Source organism: Balaenoptera borealis, assembly GCF_965194805.1.
Source record: "Balaenoptera borealis genome assembly, chromosome: 13".
Lineage (NCBI taxonomy): Eukaryota > Metazoa > Chordata > Mammalia > Artiodactyla > Balaenopteridae > Balaenoptera > Balaenoptera borealis.
The window spans coordinates 45,192,687-45,214,233 of record NC_138870.1 but is presented as its reverse complement, the minus strand read 5'-3'; the positions used below and the strand labels follow the sequence as shown (position 1 = coordinate 45,214,233).

The 21,547-nt window shown below is 39.5% G+C and overlaps 1 protein-coding gene, 1 long non-coding RNA gene and 1 pseudogene across 3 annotated transcripts in view; all 3 read right to left on the bottom strand.

Moving 5' to 3' along the window:
* Positions 1-400: 400 nt before the first annotated feature.
* The window catches only part of SP1 (Sp1 transcription factor), a 42,734-nt gene continuing 21,587 nt past the window's right edge, over positions 401-21,547 (bottom strand). The window contains exons 4-6 of the mRNA XM_082350572.1: positions 8,187-8,355; positions 5,469-5,668; positions 401-4,198 (exon numbers count right to left, since the gene is read on the bottom strand). Coding sequence (XP_082206698.1) covers positions 3,885-4,198; positions 5,469-5,668; positions 8,187-8,355 — 683 coding nt within the window. The 3' untranslated portion in view covers positions 401-3,884. The remainder of the gene's footprint in view (positions 4,199-5,468; positions 5,669-8,186; positions 8,356-21,547) is intronic.
* On the bottom strand, positions 4,224-5,444 carry LOC309609312 (actin-related protein 2/3 complex subunit 3 pseudogene; annotated as a pseudogene). The gene has a single exon. The product of its transcript is annotated as an actin-related protein 2/3 complex subunit 3 pseudogene (transcript).
* LOC309609314 lies at positions 10,858-21,247 on the bottom strand. The gene is made up of 2 exons (XR_014233370.1): positions 20,027-21,247; positions 10,858-19,698 (listed from the first exon to the last, which is right to left on the bottom strand). It is a non-coding gene; the product is annotated as an uncharacterized lncRNA (long non-coding RNA).

Genomic DNA, 21,547 nt, shown 5'->3' with positions numbered 1-21,547 from the left:
CTTTATCAGCAGTTTTCAAAAGCAATGTTTTCCGGGACTGGAGAAGTGCCATATCCTCCTCCCTTTCCCCAAAGCTACTGCTGCCACCTTTCATCCTTGCACATAAGTTACTGGCTCTCTTCTAAGGGAGATGAAACTCTGAGATTTCACATTTCTCCTCCCAACTCCAAGAGGCTACTCAGCTTTGAATAGGGGAAAGGAGAGTTATGCAAAGGGCCCCTCACTTGAGGCAGCTAGACTATCCTCATTTCCTTGGTACCTGGATCAGAACTCCTTTGATCTGATCCCAAGGTCCAAAAGGCATCAGGGTACTTACAATTGAATGAAAACTTTAAGTAACTAGCACCAGGGCTCCCCCAAAGCACAAGAGGGGCCTGATTAATACCCTCAGAAGAACCCCTCAAAAGGTATATAAATTTATTGCGTCCTAGCAAAGATCTGCAGCTTCCAGTATTCACACAATGTGAAGATATTAACAATACAAAATATATTCTGAAGTCAAACATCTGCAGTTCATAGTGCTTTCTCAGATTTGTTAAAAAAATACAATGCTTAGTTTCCTATATAGGATATACAAAAGCAAAAAATATATATATGTATATAGTAGAAATAAAATCAATCAGCCATAGTAATTTACAGCCTTTGTCTCTAACCCTCCCCCAATCATAATCTTTACACCACACTTCAGTCTATACTTTCTGGGATCAAGAGTTCTATCTATCCTGAACTCTGAGAAATGTCTGTTAAATTGCATTCTGCATAGCACCCACAAACAGAGTGCCAGCTGGGAAGTCCCTGAAGGAAGATGGTGTGGGTTGTTACTGCTCTGGGTAAAAAGTCAGACAGTCAAATGATAAGCAGATAAATGTGACTGGGCAACCTGAACGGACAAGGGAATAATATTACCACTCCTCTGGGCACCCCCACCCCACAAGGTTTGGTCATTAAGAAGTTAAATAAAAAAGCAACTCTTGAAAAAAATTTAGAATCAATAGCCTGTCAGTTACATTAATTTCTTCTGGCAAAAAGTTCAGGGAAAGGGAGTTTCATCAATAAACTCCTGACTCAAGGAATGTGGGCTCCTAACTTCCTGTGGAAAAGACTGAGTGACTTACTGTTGCTGGGAGACAAAAGCAGAAGCTGCTTCAGTTTTAGGGCCAAACAAGATACTGGATCTGGAGCTTCCTTGGTAAGAAGAAAATAGGGCAAGTGGAAAGAACTGGATATAAATTCACTCATGCTAATGAATGGAGTTGAGGGTAAACCAGCATTCCATTCCAGAGAAAAACATCAAATAACCTTCTAAAAGCTTGTAGGCTTCAGCATCATTAAGCTAGTTTATATCTAATAACTTCATACTGGGGAAGATTCCATTCCTTGAAATCTCTAGCGAATACTCACACTTCAGTGAGTTATCCTGCCCCTTTCCTCCAGAAGATGCCTATGAACATGATTACAGACATAAAATAACAGGTTCTGAGTTCTGCCTTTCAGAGGGGACAAAGGGTGCGATAAGTGGCTGGGCATGGATAACTTTTACTTCAGTATTAATAGAATTTGATCTGGGGAGAAGTTCCTTGCAATACTTCCTGTGTTAAAACAGTATTAAGTCTGCAGAGAAAGGACGAAATGGAGTAAACTTTTGTTTAGATTAAGTTATTGTATTTCAGGTTAAACAACAACACAAACTTACCCAAACCCTAATTTGGATAGATTTTATATAAAATATATAGTAGAATTATAGCATCATCTATTTGTAGTCAAGGTAAATAGATTCATGAAAGGAACTAGGACTCTGCTATAGATCTGGATGTTGGTTTCACTTTCAAACACAAAAATAGTTTCTTCTTTTAAAAGTGCAGTAGAATATCCCCCATTCATAATTGTAACTAATTTAGCAAAAGCAAAGAAATGACCTCAGGAACATACCCAGGTTTTAAGATAGATTTCTAGGTAATGGGCCTTTGAAAGGCATTTGATCTGAATTTGATTTATTTTCCAACAATTTCAAATATTAATTTCTCATCTGCATGTAGATATATACAGGCACAAACACACATTCACACACAGTCATACACAAACACTTCACTTTCTATCAGATTAGGGTAATTTTTTATTGCAGGTCTCTTATAGTATTGGCTAACAGAAAACCTATCCCCAACCTAACAGATTACACACATACACACAGCCATTTCCACACTTCCTCACAGTGAAAAGCTCTCTGACAAGATACCAGAAGGTCGAGAGAGACAATGTTTTAATGGCTGGGCCTTGAGGACAACTCTGGTTGCATTTAAATCTCAGTGCCAAATGCACTAAGAGTTCCCTGCCGCTATAATTTTTGGATCAGTCTCTTCAGCAATCAGGCCACGGAGAAAGCAGGATGGTTTTTCCTGATCTCTCCTATAAACCACAGTGGTAAGACAAGATTTCTTTTTGTTCTGGGCTATCATTCCCGTGATCGTGTGTGCTTCCTTTCCCCTTAGGAACCACCCAAGGAAGAGTTAAGGGAAAAGATCAAAGAACCACTGCCTTGCCACTGGTCCATGCTCTGGAGTTTTGCAGAATGGAAACCCAGAACAGGTTCATTGGCTGATGCTCCTTAATAACATAATGGGAAAGAAACTACTGGGGATGTTCAAAAGAGGAAGTGTATTTCCTTTCAGAATGTGAACTCAGAAGCCCACACATCAAAGCTGAGAGCTACCTTGGAAGACAGTTGTACAAAGGTCCAAATAATCCACTAACTCCTGAACTGGACTACTTGAGTCACTTCCGCTTCTGAGCACATCATTTTCCTATTGAAAGCCCCTACCTATTATTTGACCATCTTTTCACAGTTTATATAAACTGATCCCAGATTATAAACTTCAAAGGGTCTCTTGTACAATTCCATAGAAGGACTTCTGATTCTTGATGCTTAGAGCAGCTAATGAAGAGAGAGGTGCCTTTGACTCTCCAGCGCCAAGAGGGTGCCTGCGTCAGTAGTATTTTGAACACTCTCTTCACAGCTACCTCAAGCATTCGCCTGAGCTTCAAGGCTTCTCTATTCTGCTGCTGGGACTAAGGACTTTAAAAGAATGACAGAAGTGCCTCATCCAGGGACCACTACCAAAAACAAATCATGAAGTGATCAGGTGAGAGAAGGGGAGACAGAAATGGTTGAGTCAAGGAAGGAGTGCAAGAAGCTGATCCCAAATTAAAAGACAAAATTAAGAAAGGAAAACATTATGTATGTATATATAAACTAAAAGCAGAGCATATAAATGCTTAATCTGGTGGGAAGCCAAGACAACATCTATAGAAAATCTTGATGTGTCACAACAAGGCTCAGCCATAAGGAAATAAGGCAATATAAAAAAAAATGACCAAGTTATTTTGGTCACAGAATGGTCTCCTTCCTCCTCCCAGCCAACCCCTGCAAATGCATCTCTATATATCTTTTATATATATATATATATATATATATAATATAGAATCTGTTTTTTGTTAAAAAGTATTTCAATGATCATATATATTTATCAAGGCATGATGGCTTTAGGAAAGGGGGGGGATCCATCATGGGGGAGCTGAGAAGGGAAATGCAGGAAGTGGAGGCTGGGGTAAGAAGTGTTAAGAAACTGTTTGGGGTCAAACAAATGCTCATCAAAGGGTGGCACCAACAGAATTTTCACTAATGTTTCGCACTTCAAGGAGGTACTGATGATACAGGTGGATGCCAGGACCCCATCTCTTCTCTTGTATCCCTCCCCCAATTCTTCCCACCACCATGCATTTTTAATGCCTCATGGCTCTCTCTCCCACATGTCTCTTGGACCCATGCTACCTTGCATCCCAGGGTTGATGGGTATGGCCCATATGTCTCTGGCCCCGGGTGCCTGATCTCAGAAGCCATTGCCACTGATATTAATGGACTGCAGATCTGCCACCTGCATGACGTTGATGCCACTGTTGGCAAGACGGGCAATACCCTCTGGACAGATGGCCTCCATGGCTACCATGTTGGTGGTAATGAGGGCCGAAGGGGTGGCAGTGCCGCTGCCTTCTGAACCTGCCCCACTGTCCAGGGGCAAAGTGCCCACACTTAGGGCTACACCTGGGCCTCCCTTCTTATTCTGGTGGGTCTTAATATGTTTTGACAGGTGGTCACTCCTCATGAAGCGCTTGGGACACTCAGGGCAGGCAAATTTCTTCTCACCTAGGTAAAGGAAGAGAAAGAAGATGAGAAACTCACATCTCAGGAAGTAGTGGTACCTTGTCCAATTCACTGCTTTCAAACTATATAAGGCAGAATAAAGCTAGTCCTAGAAGGTGATTACAAACAAGAAAAACCTGGTGACTGTCTTTTGCCTTTTGGGGGAACAAAAAGTAAGTAAAGGCTGGGGAGTACTCAGAAAGGAAGGAGTATAGCAGAAAAGTAAGGCAGGACCTTCAAAATCCCACTCAAAAGCTAGCTCCTTCCTTCTTAAGGGTTTTCCAGATTAACTCCAATTCCATTTATGATCCATACATTCAGTTTCAAACATAAGTTGCTCAGAAATTTTAGTTATTCCATAGGTATATTTTGTGTATTTTTCTTTTTTTGACTTGAAATGTTAGAAATTTCTTTATTATTACTCAATAAGCACCAGCTTAATACTGCGGAAATTTCAAATCACTCCCCAAACCCAAATTCTTGATAAAGAGCTCTTTTAGTAAAGACACGCTCTCTTCTCTGTATAAAACTTTACAAAATAAAGGCAAAGAACTGTGTACATCTTGCTGTAAATGCTGCCCATAGCTGTGGAGGCAGTGTCTGCCCAAGGCTCCCTTTACGGTCCAGGTCCTGAAAGACTCTTGTTCATGAACTGTCTCTTCGCAAAGCGAGTCCACCACTTGCTGGGTTTATCATCCTGAGGGTCAAAAACTTTCTCACAAAGTCTCAGTCCAGTCTCTTGCCTCAGCTGTTGTAAGTAGGCCCTCATCACTTCATCTTCCTGTTTGTTTGCAGGTTTGGCGTAAATTGCATTAAGTGGAAAACCAGGCTCTCCAGGAATGGGAAAATTAGTGATTCCCAGTGTATACATTTCTTTCTCGCCTTGGCTTTTAGAATTGCAATTTTCTGAGTTTCTTTAGACACTCAGAAATGTAGAGAGTTATATATATCAAGATCCTATCAGCTTCATTCTTAATTTCATAGTTTTTGAAGAAGACATTGGCCTTGAAGTAATAGATAGCTTCATCCACAATATCTGTATCTTTTGTCTCTCTAGGAGTGGGTCCTTTGAACTGACTTCTGATAGGCAACAGTGCCATGTTTCCAATGAGTGTGGTGTCAGGGTCCATGAGGGAAGAGTGTGGTAAGCCGGCATCTTGAAGGCACCCAGGTTTCAACCCCAATGAGGAGGATTGGGTTAGAGCACGGCGCTATTTTGTGTCTTTTTATTCTGGTCTATTACTACCTCTCCCTTCCCCAAGTTCCTGCTCACCTGTGTGTGTGCGTTTGTGCCTCTGTAACTCATCCGAACGTGTGAAGCGCTTCCCACAGTATGACCAGGTACACATGAATGGCCTCTCGCCTGTATGCCAGCGCAAGTGTGCCCGTAGGTGTGAGGTCTTGCCATATACTTTGCCACAGCCTTGCATGTGGCAAATGTGCTGTTTCTTCTTGCCAGGATCCCCAGAGCCCCTGGAAGAGAGAACACAACTATTCATCATTCATCCTAGAGACAAAAATTAAAGAATCACAAAGTATCCATCATAATTACTGGATCCACTCAAAACTAATCCAAAATTTTATTTAAAAAAAAAAAAGCCCTCTCTTTAGTATCAAAAGATAAACCTTTAGTTGATTCGGATGTTTGACGTTTGAAGAGATAATCATTCTCAAGGTGACTTGTGAAATGTGAGAGGCATTTTCTTATATTTTTTGGAAGTTAAGTCTCAATACAAGCATTTTCCATGAGAACTACAGTGAATATGGTGACATGGTGATATTTTTGGCTGGGAACTTACTTAATGAACAAAGCGTCTCTCCATTTAAGCACCTGGTGGAGAACTTTAAAGAAAACATAATATTTTACAACTATAGAACTTTTCTCCTAGAATAAAGGTCAAGAGCCAAACACTAAAGATTAAAAGCTGAAAAGAGGGCTTCCCTGGTGGCACACTGGTTAAGAATCCACCTGCCAATGCAGGGGACACGGGTTCGAGCCCTGGTCCAGGAAGATCCCACATGCCGCAGAGGAACTAAACCCGTGTGCCACAACTACTGAGCCTGCGCTCTACAGCCCACAAGCCACAACTACTGAAGCCCATGTACTGAGAGCCCGTGCTCCGCAACAAGAGAATCCACTGCTATGAGAAGCCCACGCACCACAATGAAGAGTAGCCCCTGCTCACTGCAACTAGGGAAAGCCTGCGCAGCAACCAAGACCCAAGGCAGCCAAAAATAATTTAAAAAAAAAAACAAAAACTGAAAAGACAGAGCAATATCAGAGACTTCAGTGGAAAAGGACGATGGGATGGATAAAAGTTAAAAGAGAGGAAATAAGGATCCTAACTAATTCAAGGTATGTAAAAAAAAATATTCCCTATATGGAGCAAATCCTAAGCTCCTCTCAGGAAATCAGTTCTGAAATGTTTTTGCCAAACCAATTTGTACCATGTGTGAACCATTAGTGGGCACTGGGGAGATTTCCAAGAGGGATTTTTCTTGGGTTTTAACAGCACATATTAGTGGGGCAGGGGGAGGGGGGAACCAACCATAACAGAAATGAAATCATACTGAGGTAGAAATCACAGAATTTCCTTCAAAAACTTAAATCCACTTTAAGCTTTGTGAGAGGGAAACTCTATTGTACTCAAGTGTTTCTGATTCAGGTTTTTCCTGTAATATAGGGTAACCTACAAAGAATTCAAATTATTTTTTGTTTTGGTACATTTATTTTTATGTTTATTTTTAATGGAACAAAACTTTAACAGATTTTTTTCAAAGGCATTTAAAAAACTATGTGACTTCTGGGCTTCCCTGATAGTGCAGTGGTTAAGAATCCACCTGCCATTGCAGGTTCGAGCCCTGGTCCGGGAAGATCACACATGCCATGGAGCAACTAAGCCCACGCGCCACAACTACTGAAGCCGGCGTGCCTAGAGCCCGTGCTCTGCCACAAGAGAAGCCACTGCAATGAGAAGCCTGCGCACCACAACGAAGAGTAGCCCCCACTCGCCGCAACTAGAGAAAGCCCACACACAGCAATGAAGACCCAACGCAGCCAAAAATAAAATAAATTTATTAAAAAAAAAAGACCCAATGCAGCCAATAAATAAATAAATTTATAAAAAACTATGTGACTTTCTATTCTCTTTCAAAATCAGTGACTTGAAAAAAAGAAAGTAACTTGGAACTCTCCAGAGATAATACTGAATAGCCAGTACACTAATGAGAAAATTCGTCAGAATTCTGTTCTGTAGGACATATTAGATTCCTTGATGGAAGAATTTGCTACCCAGAATAAGTATTTTTATCTATTTTGAGAGAAAAAAAGATTATGGAAAACTCATGATTTTTACACAGCCACTGTAAAAAATCATTACAGTAGGTATGTTTCTTTTTCTTTGCCAGGCTGTTTTATAAGCTATCTTGTTAGGGGACTTCCCTGGTGGCACAGTGGTTAAGAATCCACCTGCGAATGCAAGGGACATGGGTTCGAGCCCTGGTCCGGGAAGATCCCACATGCAGCAGAGCAACTAAGCCCGTGCGTCACAACTACTGAGCCTGTGCTCTAGAGCCCGCGAGCCACAACTACTGAAGCCCGTGCACCTAGAGCCCATGCTCCTCAACAAGAGAAGCCACCGCAATGAGAAGCCTGTGCACCACAACAAAGAGTAAACCCCACTCGCCGCAACTAGAGAAAGCCCGCGTGCAGCAACGAAGACCCAACACAGCCAAAAATAAATAAATAAAATAAATAAATTTATTAAAAAAAAAAAAAAAAAGAGTTGAAAAGGATCAGAGCTGGAACCAAGACCTCATATACTGGAACCAAGACCCCATATATAATCTAATCAAAAGCACTGTACTATCTCTGATCCCTTTGCAACACTGCCAACACTTAAAAATTAAAAAAAATAACCCTTTCTTTTTACCTCCAAGTCTATTAATTTTTCTTCTTTATACTCTTAAGAGATTGGCTGAGTCAACTTACCTTCCTTCACTATCTTTACAGTAGGGGCAGGTGCATGCTTCCCGCCGGGTCCTCCGACCAGCTTGGGGTTGGGGATCTGGGCTGTTCTCTCCTTCCTCTCCGCCTGTTGGGTCATCATGTATTCCATCACCACCAGCCCCATGGAGGCCAAGCTGAGCTCCATGATCACCTGAAATTAAGAGAGTAAAAGGGTCAAGGTGGGAAGAAGGGGAGGTCATCACAGCCGCAGGCATATCAGTGACACTTCACTTTTACAGCACCATTTCTTCAAAACTTTGAAGTCACATTCACTGATACTGCCCATACTTGAAATCTCAAGAATCAGAGTTGAAAAGACAAAGAGCCAATAAGTCTACGAAAACATGCTCATTCTCACTCAATTTTTAAAACACAACTCTATTTATAATAGACTTGTAATTTTTCACCTACTAGTTTACAAAAAGTTAAAACTCTAATAATGCACAGAATTGGCAAGGATACAGGGAAACAGGCATTTTTATATACAGGTGGTGATAAATCAGTACAAACTTTTTTTTTTTTTTTTGGCTGTGCCGTGCAGCTTGCAGGATATTAGTTCCCCAACCAGGGATTGAACTTTCGCCCTCAGCAGTGAAAGTGCGGAGTCCTAACCACTGGACCACCAGGGAATTTCCAGTACAACCTTTTTGAAGGCCAATTTGGCAATATTATTAAAAATTTAAGTGCACTTCTTCAAAGAAGTTTCACTTTGAATCAGCAATGTCCTATGGATATATTCATGAGTACATAAAGATATCTGACAGTAATGTTTTCTGTAGCTTTATAATAACAAAAAACTGGAAAAAATCAAAATGTACACCACTGAGGAACTAGTTAAGTAAATTACGATAAACTTATGCAATGGACTACTATACATGCATTAAAAAGAATGAGATAAAGTTATGTACTGTTATAGAAAGATGTACAACAAATCTTATTCATTCCCAGAACTAAAGTGCTATGGAACCAACCAAATGGAAGTGACTAAAAATAAGACTTTAAGGGATTCCAAATTAGAAAACATACAAAACTGGAAAGAGGAAACTTCCTAAAATGAGCAAAAAATTGTGCTGAATATTCAGTGGGAAATAGTACATGTACATTATAAATTTTAACACAAAGAGAAAAGGAAAGAGCTGAGGTCAAAGTTAATTGTTTTTTTTTTTTTCTTTTGGCCATGCTGCACAGCATGACAGAATCTTAGTTCCCCAACCAGGGATTGAACCCACGCCCCTTGCAGTGGAAGCACAGAGTCTTAACCACTGAACTGCCACGGAAGGTCCTCGAAGTTAATTCTGTGTAGCTAGATATACACCCCAGGAAAGTTTCGGTTTGGGATTGGATGCTTTTCAGAATGCTACAAAAGGAAGAAAATATCGTACATACAATCTATTATGTTACTTGATGTCATTTCCTTTTAAAGATAAATTTGTGTACTTCCCTGGTGGCACAGTGGTTAAGAATCCACCTGCCAATGCAGGGGACACGGGTTCAATCCCTGGTCTGGAAAGATCCCACATGCTGTGGAGCAACTAAGCCCGTGCACCACAGTTACTGAGCCTGCCCTCTAGAGTCCGCGAGCCACAACTACTGAGCCCACGTGCCACAACTACTGAAGCCTGTGTGCCTAGAGCCTGTGCTCTGCAACAAGAGAAGCCACCACAATGGGAAACCCATGCACTGCAATGAAGAGCAGCCCCTGCATGCCGCAACTAGAGAAAGCCCACGTGTAGCAACGGTCCCAACGCAGCCAAAAATAACTAAAATTATTTTTTTTTAAATAAATAAAAAATAAAGATAAATCTGTCTGAATCACTATAATTTCTGTCCTGGTTAAATTAAAATAGATAAATGCTACAAAGCTCCAGGCCAGTGTTTCTCAAACTTTTTAAACTTGCAACCCACAGTTAAAAAATATATATACGACACTGTGACCTAGTATATAAACATGTAACTGAAAGCAGTTTCACAAAAAATGCTTACCCTTATGATAAGCAGGGTATTCTGAAATTTTCTAGACTCTATTTAAATTTTGTTTCCTTAATGCTGGTCATGACCCAGTATATTGATTTTATGAGTTACTAATGGGTCACACTCGACATTTTCAAACACTGCTCTAGGCCAATAGACAGAAGCAATGTTTTAAAGGAATAGATAACATTCTTTTCAAGCTTTCAAATCTACTATCAATAAGCATTCACCTATGAAAGCACCTTGTAAATAAGTTAATGACTCTATCCATATTTAAGATTCCAATAAATGGAGAGTGTTGAAATGGCCAGCTTTGTTTTATCTATTTTATAAAGAAGGAAACTAAATAAATGGGGTAGGTCAGACTTAACATCTAGAAACCTAGGCTCTTGACTTTACTTCTGTACCTAATTTCAACTCTTTTCAGCTCATCAATGTAATTTTGAGTCACAATACCTAATAAGCAGCTCTCTTTGTACTTTCTTTCTCACTCTACCACTTCTAAGCACCAGCTTATTGCATTAAAATAAATTTAATTTGAATATTTTGAGATTTTCATGATACTGGCAGAACTAAAACTGGGGAGTACTGGAGTACAGGTTAAGAACAAGTTTTTTTTGTTTTTTTTGTTTGTTTTTTTAAAGCTTACCAGGTTCAGATTATTGCTAATCATTCCTAGCAGTTCTTACTTTATTTATTTATTTATTTATTTATTTATGGCTGTGTTGGGTCTTCGTTTCTGTGCGAGGGCTTTCTCTAGTTGTGGCAAGCGGGGGCCACTCTTCATCGCGGTGCGCGGGCCTCTCACTATCGTGGCCTCTCTTGTTGCGGAGCACAGGCTCCAGACGCGCAGGCTCAGCAATTGTGGCTCACGGGCCTAGTCGCTCTGCGGCATGTGGGACCTTCCCAGACCAGGGCTCAAACCCATGTCCCCTGCGCTGGCAGGCAGATTCTCAACCACTGCGCCACCAGGGAAGCCCAAGAACAAGTTTTGAAGTAAGACAGACCCTAGATAAGAGTCCCTATACTATGATTTGATTAGCTTTTCTGGCAGTGATCAAGTAACTTCTCTAGTTATTCATTTCTCCATCAGTAAAACTGGGATGAAATATTAACAATCTCATAAAGTTATTGTGAAAAACAACTGAAATAATACATGTAAGGCGCTTAGCACACTATCTGTCACATAGCAAACATTCAATACATTGTAGCTATTACTATTAGGAAAATATCTTGTGGAAAAAACATAGTGAGAAATCATGGAATAAGATACACCAGTATTTCATTTAATCATTCCACCTTAAAATTGTATGTGTTACTGAGTGGAAACTCCCCCTAGTGGGGATGGAGAATTTATCCTTAAAATAAGCCAAATAGCTCAGCAGACAAGACAGGATGCTAGTTAGTACTGCCAGTGGTTACCTACTAAAAATTACCTTCAGAAGAGAAATTTATAAAACTGTAGATCCAGCTATCTATAATAGGTCTTTAGAAATAAGACAAAACTGTGGTGCATATCAGCAGATCATCTTCTTTGATCTATTTTCCAAGCTAACCTAACTCCATTAAAATTTGAGAAGCAATCCATTAATCCCCAAAGTTCTCCCTTGTCCCAATCAACTGGAAAGAGGCAAATCTTTCTCCACTTTATTGAAATATAAGAGTAATATTCAAGATAGGCATAATACACTAAATAGGGACACAAAAAAATACTTAGATATCAGGACTACTAAAACTAAATCTCTAACCCTCTTTTCAAATTCTTATGAAATGGACAGTCAAAAATTAACATCCTCCTGGACCCCCACAATGATTTCAAATTTTTTTAAAATAAGAAAACTGAGAATGGGCTTAGATAAAATGAACAATTTTGAATTTCATTTAACAAAAAGAAGGGATAAAATGTCAACAAAGCATCAACATCAGACCAAAATCTGTTTCCTGCCTCTTTTAATAACAGTTTTAGTAAAAGAACAGTTTTATCTTAAAATGTGGCACTGGTTAAGCAATGAAATAAATTAAAGATTTTCCTTTCCATGATTAAAATAACTGGTAAACCAAAGGCACAGTTTAATGACAGTCTTGCCCAACCCAGTGGTTGCCTCTAGCATCAGTTTCTGAAATAGCTATGGCAGTTACACACTTTTTTAGTTTCCTCAAAGTGAAGAAGTGTGCTGAAGTCATGAACTTTCAAGACCACCACATGGTAAGTCAAACACCCTATTCTTCTCTGAGAAAAAACTTGGGTAATACTAAAATAAGATGAAATAAGAACCTCCTCAATAATTTTCAGAAGGGTGGTTCCCATACACTTCCCTATTTATCTGCTTTCTGAAACGATTTTGGGAACACTGTGTTCTTTAACTTTAATTCAGTAAGTATTAATACAGTAAGACTAAAACTTTAAAACTATACCTATATTAAACACACACTGGGTTTTCTGAATATGTTTCAGTTTACACAACAGATTTAATTCAAAGAAGCATATCTCAGACCACAAAGTGTTTGTGTCTTTTCAGCCATGTTGAAACAGAATATTGGTAACACCACTTATGCCTGAGGAACAGGGTATCCAGAATATGGCCCCAAATCAAGAAATAAAAACATCTCTAAGGACTTCCCTGGTGGTCCAGTGGGTAAGACTCTGTGCTCCAATGCTGGGGGCCCGGGTTCGATCCCTGGTCGGGGAACTAGATCCCGCATTCCACAACTAAGAGCCCACATGCTGCAACTAAGACCCCGCATGTTGCAACTAAGACCCGGTGCTGCATTAAAAAAAAAAAAAAAAAAAGGTCTCTAGTAACAGAAATAGATGATTCACAATACACAGGGATCCAGGGATTGAACCCAAGCCCTCAGCAGTGAAATTCCTAACCCCTGGACTGTCAGGGAATTCCCCTTTATATTTCTAAATAATAATAATTTTATTAATCTAGTTTCCCAGTCCAAACAAAGTATATTAGAGGTAGCAAATTAGAGAAAAAGGAATAGAAGAATCATACCTTTAATGGCACAAAAACTGACAACTGGGAGTGATATATATAAATGACCCACAAATCCATCCCTATATTGACTATTTGGTTACTCTTGAAGTACAGTCTAATGTAGAAGAGATAGGATAAATGCTTGATTCTGTCAATTAGTAGTTTTTAAAATAATGAGTTGGTTTCCTAGACTCCTTAAAAAGTGACTAATGAGTTTTCCTTTTCTTAAAAATCAAGTTTCTTGAGATACAATTCACATACAATAAAAATTCACCCTTTTAGTAAGTTTAGACCAGGGTTCTCAAACTGGCACCATTATACTCCGCAGGAGACATCTGACAATATAGGCATTTTTGGCATCTAGTGCTGCTAAATATTCTACAATGCATAGGACAGCTTTGCTCCTCCCCGCCCCAATAATTACCTGGATCAAAATGTCAATAGTGCTGAGGTTGAGAAACTATGCTTTAGATAAATGTATACAGTAAGTAATGTAACCACTAATAAAGCACGATACAGAATATTTCCACCACCTCAAGTAGTTCCCTTAAGCCCCCCCCATAGTCAGTCTTTTTTGCACTGATACAAACTCATGGATTTAAACATATTTGATGCTTCAATCCACTGCAGTTATTATTCTTACTGATGCTCAAGCTATCCTGCACTTGGCCACAGAAACATCAAGTTGGCTCCTTTGTTCTTTGACAAGACGTCTCACGTTTGATATTAATTTTCTGCTCTAGATCTAGAATCAGCTATTTCTTCAAGTATTCCTAGTTTCTTTTCATGGGAAATTAGTATTCAGGTACCGTAATCTGGTCCTCTAGTCATTTTAGTTATTTGAAGCTCTAGTAGATTCCACAGGAAGGGATCATGTGAACACTATTTCCTTTATTCTTACATGTTAGTGATCTTTATACTTGGAGGTCTATTTGTCTGAACAGAAAATTCTTGGTTGTTGTTTCATTTCCTTGATTCTCTTAAATGTTAATCCATCGCCTTCTAACACTAAACATGCTGTCAAAAAGTCTAGTGAAAATCCATTTTCCTTCATTTGTAAGTGATTAGGTCTTTTTCTGCTAGGATGCCCAAATGTCGTTTTTCTTTAAAGTCCATCAGTTTTAATAGACTATGTCTCAGTGTTGGCCATTCTGGGTCGATTTCCCCAGGCACATTTTTAAATTTTTTAAATAAATGTATTTATTTATTTATTTAATTTTTTTGGCCTGCCTTGGGTCTTTGTTGCTGTGCACTGGCTTTCTCTAGTTGCGGCAAGCAGGGGGCTACTCTTCGTTGCGGTGCGTGGGCTTCTCTTTGCGGTGGCTTCTCTTGTTGCAGAGCATGGGTTCTAGGCGCACAGTCTTCAATAGTCGTGGCACGTGGGCTCAATAGTTGTGGCTTGCGGGCCCGAGAGCACAGGCTCAGTAGCTGTGGCTTGCGGGCTTAGTTGCTCCGCAGCATGTGGGATCTTCCTGGACCAGGGCTCCAACCCGTGTCCCCTGCATTGGCAGGTGGATTCTTAACCACTGTGCCACCAGGGAAGTCCCTCCCAGGCACATTTTGGGAAAGTTTTCTTTCTGTCCCATGCATTTGGCTGTTTTCTTCCTTGGGAACTTTGTTCACATGAATGTTGGTTCCTCTTTGCCTATATTTTGTATCATTTCTTCTCAAACCCCTTCTTCTTTTTTTGGTAATATTTATTTATTTATTTATTTATTTATGGCTGAGTTGGGTCTTCGTTGCTGCACACTTGCTCTTTTCTCTAGTTGTGGTGAGAGGGGGCTATCCTCCATTGCGGTGTGTGTGCTCATTGCAGTGGCTTCTCTCGTTGCAGAGCACGGGCTCTAGGCACGCGGTCTTCAGTAGCTGTGGCTCACAGGCTCTAGGGCGCAGGCTCAGTAGTTGTGGCACACGAGCTTATTTGCTCTGCAGCATGTGGGATCTTCCTGGACCGGTGACTGAACCCATGTCCCCTGCATTGGCAGGTGGATTCTTAACCACTGCGCCACCAGGGATGTCCTTTTTTTTTTTTGGTTTCTTTTATTTTAAAAGCTTCCCTCTTTCTATTACATATAAAAAATTAATTGCTTTACTTTGTGTTTTTTGAGTCATATTTGTTGTCATTACTTTATGTTCCTTTTATTTTCATCTTTATTTCTGAAATGATTTTTTTCTCTTATTTCTAATTTTTTTGTGTGGTCCATCAGTTCTCTTTTCAAATTCTCCTTTTCTCCAATCACCTCAATTCTGAGATTTTTCTAATTAGAATGTAAACTTTCTCTCATAACTTCCATCATTTCCTAAATTAGCTCATTTTCAATTTTCATCTGTTTGGTGAGCATGTCTTTCCAGGAGCCTTCCACTGCCTTAGGGAATTTTTCTGCTGCTTTCTGTTGTTGCTATTGCTATCTTTTGCTAATAGTAATTTTACATGGATTCAAACTCATTTTTAAACTTAAGTGAGTTTTCCTGAAATTTTATGAGGAAGGGGTATGAGCCAGGATGGGTTTTCTAAGCTTCATGGCTTTAGAGATTTTCTCTTATTTTTGAAAAGTGATTAAGAAACAAAACACAAAACAAAAAACATATAACTCTTCCTTCTTTCTACCCCTCTGCTCTTTCTCTGACTTTTATCTTGTCCTTTTCTTTGTTCCTGTCTTGCTCAAAGTGGATTCTACCCCTAGAAGTTTCTCCTCAGTGCAGTTTTGCATTAGAACTTCAGTTTGTTAATTTCAAAAGTTGCCACAGTTTATCTCCATTCCCTCCTACTCACCCTCTAAGGGCAGAATCCCTTCCCAGTTTCAGTTACTGTTCTAGATGTTTCTCCGGTGCATACCTGTTGGTGATTTAGAGGTTCTCCTGTTCTCAGGGCCATCAGAAGCCTTGTTGCCTTCCCTCTGCTTCCTTCCCTTCACAAATGCCAATAATCAAAGATATACAGTTCATTGTAGATATAAGGTTTGATTGTAAAGTTTTTGGTTTTGCTGTCCTAGTTTCTCTAGCTATTGTAATTTTTTTGTTTTGGAACAATTTTAGATTGATAGAAACATTACAAAGATACTTCAGAAAGTTCTTGTATATTCTTCTTCGTTTAATGTTAACATCTTACATAACCAAAGTACATTAGTCAAAACCAATAAATTAATATTGGTACAATACTAGTAACTAAACTGTAGACTTTACTTGGATTTCACCAGTTTTTCACTAATGTCCTTACTCTCTACCAGGATCCCATCACAATACCACATTGCATTTAATTGTCATGTGTCCTTAGGCTCCTCCCATCTGTGACAGTGTCTCAGTCTTTCATGACCTTGACACTTTTGAAGAATACTGGTTGGTATTTTGCAGAATGTCCCTCCATTTGGATTTGTCTGATGTTTTCTCATTAGGCTGGAGTTATGGGTCTTGGAGAAGAATACCACATAAGTGAAATGCCCTTCTTATCATATCATTTTAAGAGGTACATGATATCAACATACTCTGTTTTTAGGAGGAAGATCCAGGAAGATTTAAAAAACTGGCTGCCATTATGTTCCCACAATTTTCAGTAAATAATCTTTTGAAAGTTTTAAAGTAAAAAAAGAGGGCTTCCCTGGTGGCGCAGCGGTTAAGAATCCACCTGCCAGTGCAGGGGACACGGGTTCGAGCCCTGGTCCGGGAAGATCCCACATGCCGCGCAGCAACTAAGCCCGTGCGCCACAACTACTGAGCCTGCGCTCTAGAGCCCATGAGCCACAACTACTGAAGCCTGCATGCCTAGAGCCCGTGCTCCGCAACAAGAGAAGCCACCGCAATGAGAAGCCCGTGCACCACAACAAAGAGTAGTCCCCACTCCACAACTAGAGAAAGCCCGCGCGCAGCAACAAAGACCCAACGCAGCCAAAAATAAATAATAAATAAAATAAATAAATTTTAAAAAATAAAAGAAACAGAGTCATTCATCTAAAATAATTATTTAGGTGGACTCCTCATGCTCTATGTGTGGTCAGTGGTATGCATATGTATGTGCACTAGGCTATGGCGCTCAATAGCAGATACTAATTCTTTTTTTTTTGGCTGCTCTGTGCAGCATGTGGGATCTTATTTCCCTGACCAGGGATCAAACCCACGTTCCCTGCATTGGAAGTGCGGAGTGTTAACCACTGGACCACCAGGGAAGAAGTCCCAGCAGATACTAATTCTTGTTCCCAGTTTTCAATCTCTCTTTCTTTCTGCCTAAAAGCCACCTGATTTTTGTTCAGGGTAACAGTGCGCCAGGTTAAAAATATTCTCCTTCCCAGATTCCCTTGCAGATCAGGAGTAGCCAAGTAACAAGGTCTTGGTCAATCAGGTATAAAACAAAATTGCTGGATAAGACTTTCAGGAAAGCTCTTTAATTGGGAACAACTAGGTTTGCTTCCTCCTTTATCCTGTCTGGAAAGAGGTCCCAATGACCAAAGGTGGAGTAGTTGCAAGCATGGCAACTGTCTCACACTAAGGCAAAAGTAAACGTGGCAGGGGTTCCTACTGTTACCTGGAGATGCCACACCAACTCTGGACTCACTACTTCCAGATTTCATATTATATGTGAACAATAAACCCCTATCTGGTCAAGCCACTGCAATAGGTTTTCTAGTACATACAGCTAAATGCATTCCCTAACTACAAAAAAAAAAAAAAAAAAGAAAAGGGGAATTATGTTTTCTTAACGTGAGTCATGACTACATTGGGCATACAAATTTTTCTTGACTGCAGTCTGTATCTCAGTATGTTCTACCAGTATTTTGTGTCACTATTTTGTGTGACTCAAATTGATGAGAGTCTTTAATTTTCTTTGTCCAACTCCCAGAACTATGCCGTAAGTGGGTAAGCATGTAACAAAAAATTCTGATGATAATTTTGTATTAAACTAGACCACATAAGAATAGAGAATGGGCAACAGAAATTTATTTCCTTCTGCTCCAGAATGCAAGCCCTTGCTAATTCATCAGTAACTTGTGCTCTATACAAATCCATATATATACCTTGTTTCTAAACTTATTTATTACACATTGAATCTTTCCTGTTTTAAAATTACCACAACATATTTTATACACACACACACACACACACACACACACACACACACACACACGCATGTATAAGTTATAGGCTTTACTACATATAAACTTACTTAAGAGCTTATCCCTATAGTGCCTTATACCACCATGTGGACTCCCTAAAGGCAATCTGTAGAAATGTTTATCAATTATTTACTGTCTATTGCTCCAAGTACTATACAAAGCTCTGAAGATTCAAAGAAATAGTTCTCACTGTTGAAAAGCTTGTAGTTCACTAAAGAGAGAAACAGATAATTTCAAAATAATGATATAAATGTTACAGTAAAAGCCATTCAAAAGATGTTCCAGAATTGAAAAGGGTAATTTCTCCAGTCTGGAATTTCAGAGAAGGCTTGCTTCCTAAAGGAACTGAGATTTGGGTCAAACTTCAAAGAATGCATAGGAGTTAGCCAAGTGAAAAATGTTGGCAAGGGAAGGGCATCCCAGGCAGAGGGAAGACTATGAGCAGCATAAAGGAATGTAGTGGAGTGTGGGATGATGGTGGAATAGAGGGAGAAGATGTAGGTGGAGAGATGAACTTCAAAACAGATGATATTATTAGATGCAAGACAGATATTTAAATGACTGATTTTTTTAAAAAGGTGATGGTAGATAAGAGTATGGAGAGATAAGCATTTTCATACAACTGCTAGTAGCATGACTTCACTAAAGCATATGTCAGGGAAACAGCACGGTGTGTGTAGGGCATGTTGGCAATACAGACCAAGTCTTTAAGATGTAACTAATATTTAACCCAGCAAGTATACCTCTAGGAATAAGGACACGTGCCAGATATTGTATCAGGCTCTGGAGATAGATATAATCCTGGCCATTATAGAGCTTCCCAGCTTCATTATCTCACTGGGAAGACACAAAATGAAATCAACAAGTATAATATCTGTCCTATAATTTGTATATTAAAGTACTAATAAAACACTCTAATAAGAGAAGTATTAGAGTTGGGAGGGGAACTATTAGAAGGAAAAAAGTGGAATATTCTGGGCTATTTCATTAGATAATGGTGAGAGATAATAAAGGTCTAAAGTAGGGCAGTGGTTCCAGTAAAGAGAAAGGCATGGATAAAAAAGTATTTAGGATTTAAAAGAAAGCAGGATTTAAGTGGCTGAATACAGGGAACTTCAAAGTTTCTGGGATATAACTGAAAACAGCAAGACTGCCAGGGATATGAACAAAAGACAGGCAACAAGCATTTTTAAAGATTTTTCGAAGATGCAGACTAAGGGACTCATTAAAACTAAATAACCCAGGGAATTCCCTGGCAGTCCAGTGGTTATGACTCTGTGCTTCCACTGCAGGGAACCGGGGTTTGATCCGTGGTCAGGGAACTAAGATCCCGCAAGCTGTGCAGTGCAGCCAAAAAAACAAAAACAAAAACTGAATAACCCAGTAAATTCACTCCTAGGTATATAATCAAGAGATATAAAAACATGTCCAGGGCTTCCCTGGTGGTGCAGTGGTTGAGAATCTGCCTGCCAATGCAGGGGACACGGGTTCGAGCCCTGGTCTGGGAAGATCCCACATGCCACGGAGCAACTGGGCCCGTGAGCCACAATTGCTGAGCCTGCGCGTCTGGAGCCTGTGCTCCGCAACAAGAGAGGCCGTGGTGGTGAGAGGCCCACGCACTGCGATGAGGAGTGGTCCCCACTTGCCGCAACTAGAGAAAGCCCTCGTGCAGAAACGAAGACTCAACACAGTCATAAATAAATAAATAAATAAATAAAAGAACGTGAATTTCTTTAAAGAAAAAAAAAAAAAATGTCCACACAAAAACTTGTATACAAATGCTCAAAGCAGCATTAGTCATAATAGCCAAAAAGTAGAGACAACCCAAATGTGTATCAACTGATGAATGGATAAACAAAATTCGGTATACCCACACAATGAAATATTATTTGGCAATAAAAAAGAATGAAGTACTGATACATGCTACAACATGAATGAACCTTGAAAACATTATGCTAAGTGAAAGAAGCCAATCCCAAAAGACCACATATTGTATGATTTCATTTATAAGAAACATTCAGAACTGGCAAGTACATAGAGATGGCAAGTAGATTAGTGATTGTCTTGGACTGGGGATGAGGAACGACAATGGGGCATGATAGCTAATGGGTCAAGTGGTGTTTCTTTTTGGGGTGATGAAAATGTTCTTAAATTCGAATTGTGGTGGTAGTTGCACAATTCTGTGACTATACTAAAATCCACTGAACTGTACATTTTAAATGGGTGAATTATAGAGTATATGAATTATAGCTCAATAAAGCTGTTTTAAAAAGCAAACTATAGTTCAAAAAGTTCTTTTTTAAAAAAGGAAGGAAGGAAAAAAGAAAAGGTTCAAAGGGGAAAAGTGAAAAGAAAAACCCTACACTGTCAGGGATGAGGGGGGTACCACAGGAATAGGGAGACAGAAAATATTTATTTTTTATTTACTTTAATACAACAAATCTTTATTTCACCTCTGTTGTGTGCCACACACTAAATTTAGGTTCTACGGTCAAGGACCCAAACTCTAGTGAGATAAAACACACAGAAAAAGGTATCTCTAGCTGCCTTTTTTGCTCTGGATGTCAGGAAGCTGAGAGACAAACCATATGTTCAAAGTAACTTTAGATATTGAAGTTACAATATCACACCCTTGTCACACTTCAAAAATAATTCTGGGCAGATAAAGTTCAATGTTTACAAAAATGTCTGGAAAGAAAGACTGGAAAAAAATTTAAAAACACTAATATTGGTTTCTTTAAATGATGGGTTGACTTCTTTGTATTTTTCATATTAAACAATGAAAAATAAAGGGAGGGAGGGGAGTTAAATACACACATATATATATTTAAATATGAAAAGAAAACAATTATCAAACTTTTAGGGACTTCCCTGGTGGCACAGTGGTTAAGAATCCGCCAGCCAATGCAGGGGACACGGGTTCGAGCCCTAGTCCGGGAAGATTCCACATGCCGTGGAGCAACTAAGCTCGTGTGCCACAACTACGGAGCCTGCACTCTAGAGCCCATGCTCCGCAACAAAGAGTAGCCCCCACTCGCTGCAACTAGAGAAAAGTCCGCGCGCAGCAATGAAGACCCAATGCAGCCAAAAATAAATTATTAAAAAAAAAAACTTTTATAAGGCATAGACCGTAGAGATCTATGTTATGATTTTTTGAACTCATTAAAGAAATCACAAAAGAAAAAATCAATTCATTTGACATACAAAAATGAAAAGCTTCTGTATTAGAAAAAGCCAGTAAGAACTTGAGGAAGTTATTTTCAGCAAATGAATTTCTTTATTT